Below are 9,250 nucleotides of genomic sequence, written 5' to 3' on the forward strand. Positions count from 1 at the left end.
ATTTACAATACTCAGCATGGTTTTTAGGGGGGGACAGCCCTCAGATTGGGGGGGGGGTCCTGTCCCCCCGTCCCCCCCGTGATTTACGCTCCTGGCTGTACCGATTCTTTCTGAAAACAGCCGAGCTTGTGCAGGCGTGCAGTGGGCGGAGCTAAAGAGTCACGAGCACACACACACACACACACACACACACACAATACATCATGGCATTATCCCTGGATAACACTCGATTCACTATACATTTGTGTTGTTCACATTATATGCACTTACGCACCAACGTTGGCCATGTTTAACATGAGAATCCAACTCTCTAACCGTGTAAATAAGTCTGAATAGCATTATACCCCCCCCCCCCCTAATCCTTAAACCACAACACAATAAAGTAAAATGTTAAAAATTCATGGCAAAAATGTGGCTAAATTCAGGTAAAAAAACCTGTGAAAAATCAATATGGAAATGTCCTTCATATTAACAGAGTATATTGGGCCCTATCTTTACAGTCTTTTCTTATAGTGCAAGCCATTTGTATGTAAAGCCATTTGTATGTAAATTTATGCACAATCATCACTTTATAGACAATAAATAAACAGTTAAACTCATCATCTTATATTTTGTCTGTTCCGTCTTCCCCCTCTCTCCTCTTTCTACAGACTAATAACCCTCATGAGTGGTTACAGGTGGACTTTCTGTCTATGAAGAGAGTGACTGGGTTGATCACACAGGGCGCTCGATCCAACCTGAAACTGATGATGGTCACTGAATTTACCATCTCCATTAGCAACGACGGTCACAGCTGGACCAGTGTGAAGGAGCAGGGCACAAACAGTGAAAAGGTATGGCTATATTTGTGTATTAGCTTCTATTAATAATCAGTTTTATATGCATTATTATAAGAATGTGTTCCTCGAATTAAGAATTCATTCCCTCATTTTAATTAAATAATGGCCATATTGTACTAATTTGTTCCATCGTGTTGATTTAAGTAAAACAAGGTGACAGACAGTGTTGAGGAAAATAATGCGTTACAGTATTTTGTTACTCCCTAAAAAGTAACCAATCATGTTACTAAGCCCCGGGACACACTAGATGATTATAGCCGATTTTAAAACTGTGGGAGACCACATACATAAGGGCTTCAATTGGGGGTTGCAAATCGGACCCAAAATTGGGCTTAAAATCTTCAAGTGTGTGGCCAACCTGTGCTGGGCTTGCTTGTTTGTTTTTTAATAACAAAAAAAAGTTATGTTTTTGGCATACGTAAATGCCTTTTCACACCATGGGCCCTATCACATACCCGATGTAATGCGACGCCAGGTGCAACGCAAGTGCTAGTTTCAGCCCAACGCAGTTCTCATTGCTCATTGCTTGAATAGCAAATGCACTAGGGCATCTGTTCACCCATGGGCGGCTGGTCCCAAAACCAGGTGTGTTCAAGAGCCTTATTTGCACGTTGCTATTTTGAGGAACTGAAAACGTCTGCACCATTGACCAACACAAACCTGGCCTAAAGTCAATAGCGCAGTATGTTTTGTATTATTTAAAGGGGCTGTTAGTAATATGAGCCTTTAGGCGGTGCACAACACGCGTACACAGCAGCACACGCACATTTTTAAATGTTAAAAATTAAAGGATTCCTCTCTGGAGAAGTCTCACATGTTACATTCCACTCACATGTAAATAGTGAATCCGCCATGGTGCGAGCGCAACTGGCTTTTAAAGGGAATAGGAGATGAGACTCTGATTGGTTTACTGCATGTTACGCTCAAAACACACCTATGACTCTTTAGGAGACTAGGGAGAACCATTTTGTAACATGCGCGACCATTTTTTCAGTTGTTAAACTAGCAAAAGTGGATTCGGCTTCGGTGAGTAATGTAGCCAATCACAGACGTTTGTTGATTTCTTGAACGCAATGGCCAATCACAGGTGTTGAAGTTAGAATCCACTAGAAATGAAGTTAGAATCCGATTAATTTTGACGTCAGCTTCACTGATTAATATAACAGAACTGTGTGAGATTGCGTTCACTGAATGAGTGACAGCTTTAGTGATTATAAAGGGAGTGCTCTTTGCGTGCTGTCTAGGCGATAGAAAAATAATTAATAGGCCAATAATATATTCAGAATTTGAATAAAACTTTGTGGTAAATATTTATGTATCGAAATCAGGCTCATATAAATGGCTGCATGTCAATATCCATGGATCACTGGATCTTTGGTAAGTTGTAAGGAACACCAAGTCTAATATTTTGTTTAAGCTGATAACCGTTTGTTTTACTCACATTTTCCGCTATTAACTCATGCAGTAGCTCTCAATGCATAGCCTCTATAAAGCCCAGTGTTGACCAGGGGAATGTAATGTGTTAGAGAGTTAGCAAAATAATTGGGATGGTCGTAAGATTTAGTTTTATAGTAAGGTTATATTAAGGTTTTATTTTCTCTTGAGAATAATATATATTCATTCAGTATGGTTCCTTATGTTCTTGATGGATTTCATTAGAGTCACCCTTTCATGTTGATGGTGTTTTGTTTCTTTTTTTGTCCTGTAGATCTTTGAGGGGAACAGTGAGTATAATGAAGAGGCACTGAACATGTTTGATCCACCTGTGTTCACACGCTTCATACAGATTTACCCAAAGGGCTGGGTCAATGATATTGCCTTGCGAGTGGAGTTTTTGGGCTGTGATACTCAGCAAACACTTTGAGAAAAAAAGTAAGATTGATACAGTGTGGTTGAATACGACACTTTGTTTGACTAAACTGTATAACGTCTAATTCACACAGCTCTGTTCCAAACCCTATAGGAAGCTATCTAATGCCTGCATAACTTTGCATCATAGCTGAACCATAATCTGAAGCATTTTTCATGGGTTGCAACTACTAATGTGCCGCACAATAGGCTCCTCTAATGCTCAAGTTTCGATTCTTATCAGTTTTAAGTAACGAATAAAATATCAACATTGCATTTGACACCACCTACTAAGTTGATTTGCTTTAGTTAAATATAATAGTCTAGTGGTTTTAAAGTGGTTTCATGCCATTGTCAGCTGCCTTTGACACCTAAAAATGCTGTCTAGTTAGGCAGCTCACATAAACACTACATAAGATGATCTCTAGAACAAGTTTTCTTCATGTGATATGATCATTAATGTGTTTTAAATCTGTTCAAAACTGTTGTAAGTTATAAGTGTTGTTCTGATCAGTACGCTGCTCATTTTACTGTCTGCTTTCTAGACATTATTCTGCTGAAGAAATAAACTATATCTATTTTTGTAGTAAGTGTACCCATGCATATCAAAAGCTCATGGAAGATTATTTTTTATGTTTATTAGATGTTTGTATATTCTGGTCTGGGATAACTACTGAATTCGCCATATGCTGTACTTTTGTATTTTGCACTGTGAAACAGGAGTGAGATTGTTGTTTTATAAAAAATATTTAATGTTTAATAAAAAGACTGAAAACTCCATGATTTCCCTAGCATGCTTTGTGTTTCTTAGACAAATATTATTCTTTCACAGTCTGTTTTCCTCCCTTTTGGTGTTTGGCCATTCAAACTCATAAATCTGTTTTCAACAGCTGGCATAATTCATCATTATTACTACTGACTATAATATCTGCTTCTTCATCAAACACACACACACAATTACACGCATACAGTCTTTGACACAGTCTCTATAAAAGGTGTGAAATGAATGGTAATGAAATACATTCAGTGAATGTTTACTGCTCACTGTCACGTTACAAGTCTGCATGTATGAGACGGACAGACTTGCAGGCAAAGGGTGGGATGAAGAAGCCCACAGGAATACGATAACATTTCCATGTTCTGCCCGAGATAAAAATGGAGCGTACTATCAGTTCCTGTTTGACAGGAAGTGCTCTGGGGATGTGTTTAGCTTGGAGGGAAAATGAAGGCCTGACTCTGAAAGAAGTTGGTGACCTATTGTGTCACCTGTTATCTCATCAAAGACAAACACTGCTGCTGAGGAACAAACACACAATCGCAAGCAACACGGCTGACTTTCATTACAAAACATTACTGCATTGTCATGTAATGCTTAACAGATCATTAAGAATGTTACGCAAACTTGTGATGCAACATCAATTTAACTGTTCATGTACAAAATAGGAATTTTATATAGATGTATTTATTGTTTATATATTATATTATTATGTTAAGCACAACAAGATGTATTTAGTTTTGTTAATGCATGGTGTTTTATTCACTATAATGACTGAAGAATCTCAAACATTTGTAGAATGTCTAGTAGAGTTATTCTATATTGAGTGTGTATCTCTTTTATAATAATAATAATACTTTATTATTATTATATGAATTAAAATAATTGTTAGTCTTGTGACGCTTATGTGTTAGATGTTTTGCAACTTTTTGACAAAATATATAAACAAAAATAATTCAAACCATCCATACATTCAGGTACATTGTAAAGCGATAAGATTATCTCTATTATTTTATACAAAGTTTGTCTATATTTTTAGACTTTTAAAGCTGCAGTCTGTAAGTTCCCTTTCGTTCAGTCACTACGACGTAACGTTAGTGACTAACGAATGGGGGTTTCGCTTAGAAGCCTATCAACTTCGAGTTTAGAGAAAACGCCCAATGGCGTGCCAATGCCATGGGGCATGCGGAATTTGCATACGTAACTCCGCCTCACCGCGTGAGTATATAAGGAAGTACGTGGCAATATCGCATTATGTTCTGCTTTCGGAGCCAAGAGAACCTACCTCTTCACTCCTACAGCCTTCTGAGACTCTGTCAGCTTCTTCGAGACGAGCAGCTTTCCAGTCGGTGTTGGTGTAACGGCGCGTTCCAGTGATCGCATACTTCCTGCCTGCTGATCTGCGCAGTGGTCCGTTTGACAGCTGGTGTGTCTTTCCCTGGGCGCTTCGGCATCGACTGCGAGGCTTTCCTCTCACAAAAAGAGCTTGCGCGTGGCACGTCTTTTTCAAGACGGCTCGCCCGTGCACTTCCGGGTGCGATCGATTTTCCGCTGCTGTCTATGGACGCATTCACTGCTCGAGCGTGTTTGGGCTTCAGCACGTTTGGGCAGTGTTTGCGGATGTGTCACGTTTCCATTGCGGGGGCGTGACCATCGCGATGTTGCGGTCGAGACTCAATGATCTCCGTGAGGAGAGAGAGTCCCCTCTGCCACACCCCAATCTACCGTCCCCGAGTGAGATGGTACTTTGGCTGGTGGCCAGGGTGACCTGAGGGCGGTGCTGTGGTATTAAGAACCCCGACGTTCATTCCTCGGGCCACGCCCCCCTCTTATACATCGCTCCCGTGAGTGTTGGATTGAATCTACGGCCCGTCTCTGACGCCCCGTTCGTTCAGTTCACGCTCCGGATAGCAGTGAGATGTCGATCGCCGCATCCCAAGGTGGGCTGGAGTCCTTTGGGGATGACGATTAGGTTGTGCTCCGCCTCCGGGTGTGTCAGCACTGCCTGATCTGACCTAAAGTTGACAGCCATGTTATCTCGGGCAGCCGCGAGTCTCGCGCTGGTGTGGAACTCCGCCCAGTCGCGGGTGCTCGTGGTTGCGCGATTGGTTTTTGGGGGCGGCACCCGACAGCTGTTGGGCCCCGCCCCCAATGCCTTTCGCTCCCGGGGTGCATGAGGAGATCACGCGGTCCCGGAAGTCCCCGTGCTTCCCGCAACCGTTTGGTGGCCTCCTCCGCCTTCTCTGCCCTTGATGGGGCCGCGGCCTAGGGTACACTGGGCCCCCCCCCCCACTGTTGAACTCTCTGTTGCGCACTACGGTGTCCACTGAGGGCTTTGACGTGGCGTGGTGTGGCTGTCCTAAGCACCCTCCCAAAGCCTGTGGGCTCGTCTACTTCGGTGGCGTGGTCCTGCAGAGCACAAGGGTGCACAAGGGTGGAGCCGACCCAGGGCTCTTCATTGAGCTGCGTGCCGCAACTGACCCCGCCCCCGGGCGGTGAAGGTGGCCACACGCTCCCTGGGTCGGGCAATGTCCACAGCTGTGGTCCGGGAGAACACCTGGCCTTACCTGGTGATGTGGAGGACGTTGAGCGGGCCCGCCTCCTCAACTCACTCTTCGGCGGCGCGGCTGAGAACTGCGCCCAACAGTTCTCGGAAGAGAACTGGCCCCCGGGCTAGCAGCGCTTGGGAAGAACTCATGTTCCTGTCTCTGAGGACCCAGAGACCGGTGATGACAGTGTGCGCCACCCTCGGGTCTCGCCACTCGCATCCCTCTCTGTCGCCAGCCCCCTGGCAGAGCAGACCCCAGTGGAACGTGCGTCCTTCCCTGGTCTCCTCTGTCAGGACGCAGCCGTTAACCGTGCCCCGACCCCGGGACGCCCAACAGCCTCCCCTGTCCGGGCCGGTAACGCTGCCTCGCTGCCCCACCCTGGGTACGTCTGCCGTCCGTATGACCCCGTTGGTGCAGTCTCTGGAAGCATGGCTTCAGCTTCCGGGGCTGTCCCGCTGGGTTGCGCGGACCGCCAGGCTCGGCTACGCGATTCAGTTCGCGCAGGCTCCTCCCCGTTACAGGGGAGTCCGCTATACCGTGACCGGGGCCCATGCCCCCGTCATGCGTGCGGAGATTGCCACCCTACTGGCGAAAGGTGCGATCGAGCCTGTCCCTCCGGCCGAAATGAAGTCGGGGTTCTACAACCCCTACTTCATTGTACCCAAGAAAACCGGTGGGTTACGACCAATCCTGGACCTTCGCATCTTGAACCGATCCTTCACCGGCTTCCGTTCAAGATGTTGACTGCGAAACGCCTTTCGAATGCGTTCGTCCTCACGATTGGTTTGCAGCGATTGACCTGAAGGACGCCTACTTCCATGTCTCCATCCTTCCTCGACACAGACCGTTCCTACGGTTTGCTTTCGAGGGGCGGGCATATCAGTACGCGGTTCTCCCATTCGGGCTATCTCTGTCCCCTCGTGTCTTCACGAAGATTGCAGAGGCAGCCCTTGCGCCCCTTCGGCAGCACGGGGTCCGCATCCTGAACTACCTCGACGACTGGCTCATACTGGGCCACTCTCGAGAGCAGGTTTGCGGACACAGAGATCTGGTTCTCCACGACTTAGCCCGTCTGGGCCTTCGGGTCAACTGGGAAAAGAGCAAACTGTGGCCCGTGCAGAGGATCTCTTTTCTCGGTATGGAGATCGACTCGGTCGCCATGTGCGCGCAGCTTACGAGCGAGCGCGCGCAGTCTCTGCTGGCTTGCCTCCGTCAAATCGAGAGTGCGGTTCCACTGAAACTATTTCAGAGGCTCCTGGGGCATATGGCATCTGGAGCCCCGGTAACGCCGCTCGGATTGCTTCATATGAGACCGCTTCAGCACTGGCTTCGCGATCGAGTCCCGAGATGGGCATGGCTGTCTGGCACGCCCCGGATCCAAGTGACTCGGGCCTGCTTACAGACGCTCACCCCGTGGTCGAACCTCAGTTTTCTACGGGTCGGTGTGCCCTTAGAACGAGTTTCCAGGCATGTTGTCATATCGACGGATGCCTCTGCCACGGGCTGGGGTGCCATGTGCAATGGACAAGCAGCCGCGGGCTCCTGGACAGGACCCCAGCGCCTCCTGCATGTCAATTGCCTCGAGTTGCTGGCAGTACGGTTCGCCCTGCACCGCTTCCGAGCGCTGCTGAAGGGTCAACATGTGCTTGTCCGGTCAGACAACACGGCCGTAGTAGCGTACATCAACCACCTGGGCGGTCTCCGCTCCCGCCGTATGTCTCAACTCGCCCGCCATCTCGTTTTATGGAGTCAGAAGCGCCTGAGGTCCCTTCGTGCTGTCCATATTCCGGGGGTCCTGAACCACGCAGCCGACGAGCTCTCGCGGTTTCAGCCTCTCCCAGGAGAATGGAGACTCCATCCCCAGACGGTCCAGCTGATTTGGGAACAGTTCGGCGACGCACAGGTAGATCTGTTTGCCTCCCACGACTCTTCCCACTGCAGCCTGTTCTTTTCCCTGACCGAGGGCACGCTCGGCACGGATGCACTGGCGCACAGCTGGCCGCGGGGCCTACGCAAATATGCGTTCCCCCCAGTGAGCCTACTCGCACAGCTCCTGTGCAAGATCAGGGAGGACAAGGAGCAGGTCCTTTTGGTCGCCCCGTACTGGCACGGCCGGACCTGGTTCCCCGAACTCATACTCCTTGCGACAGCCCCTCCCTGGCCTATTCCTCTGAGACCGGACCTCCTTACTCAGAGACGGGGCACCCTATGGCACCCGCGTCCCGACCTCTGGAACCTCCACGTGTGGCTCCTAGACGGGACGCGGCAGGTTTGAGTGGCCTGCCACCTACGGTGGTCGCCACCATCACTTCCGCTAGGGCAGAGTCCACTCGGCATGCCTATGCGTTGAAGTGGAACCTCTTCGTCACCTGGTGCTCTTCCCGCCAGAAGACCCCTGGAAATGCCCGATCGGGTCCGTGCTTGAGTTTCTCCAAGAGGGGTTGGAGCGTGGGCTGTCTCCCTCCACCCTCAAAGTTTATGTGGCCGCTATATCTGCCCGCCACGATCTCTTGGAGAACAAAAAGGTAAGTCAGCACGACCTGATCATCAGGTTCCTGAGGGGGGCGAGGAGACTGAATCCTCCTCGCTCTCCTCTCGTACCCTCTTGGGATCTCTCAGTAGTTTTAAGTGCTCTGCAGAGGCCTCCCTTTGAGCCTTTGCGGTCGGTTGATATTAAGTTCCTGTCGATGAAGACGGCTCTGCTGACCGCGTTGGCCTCTCTTAAGAGAGTCGGGGACCTGCAGGCTTTTTCGGTTGACGAAGCGTGCCTGGAATTCGGGCCGGCTAACTCTCACGTGATCCTGAGACCCCGGCCTGGATATGTGCCCAAGGTTCCTACCACTCCCTTCAGAGACAGGTAGTGAACCTGCAAGCGCTGCCTTGGAGGAGGCAGACCCAGCCTTGGCATTGCTCTGTCCAGTACGCGCCCTCCGCGCCTACGTAGACATGACGCAGTGTTTCAGGACCTCAGACCAGCTCTTTGTCTGTTATGGTGGAGAGCGGAAGGGAAGTGCTCTCTCAAAGCAAAGGTTGTCTCACTCGATAGTGGACACCATTGTTTTGGCTTACCAGCAGCAAGGTCGACCATGTCCCCTCTCGGAGTGTGGCCTCCTCTTGGGCTCTAGCGCATGGCGCCTCGCTGACAGACATCTGCAGAGCTGCAGGCTGGGCGACACCCAACTCATTCGGGTGTCTTCGCTTGCTCGCCACTCCACTCCACGGACTGGATACGTGCGATA

The 9,250-nt window shown here is 48.8% G+C and overlaps 1 protein-coding gene across 1 annotated transcript in view; it reads left to right on the forward strand.

The window, feature by feature from the left end:
- f8 (coagulation factor VIII, procoagulant component) overlaps window positions 1-3,465 on the forward strand; it is a 54,175-nt gene extending 50,710 nt beyond the window's left edge. Inside the window, exons 24-25 of the mRNA XM_079838726.1 lie at window positions 651-833; window positions 2,548-3,465. Coding sequence (XP_079694852.1) covers window positions 651-833; window positions 2,548-2,703 — 339 coding nt within the window. The 3' untranslated portion in view covers window positions 2,704-3,465. The remainder of the gene's footprint in view (window positions 1-650; window positions 834-2,547) is intronic.
- Window positions 3,466-9,250: the final 5,785 nt, after the last annotated feature.

This window comes from Gobio gobio (assembly GCF_949357685.1).
Source record: "Gobio gobio genome assembly, chromosome: 16".
NCBI classification, from domain to species: Eukaryota; Metazoa; Chordata; class Actinopteri; order Cypriniformes; family Gobionidae; genus Gobio; species Gobio gobio.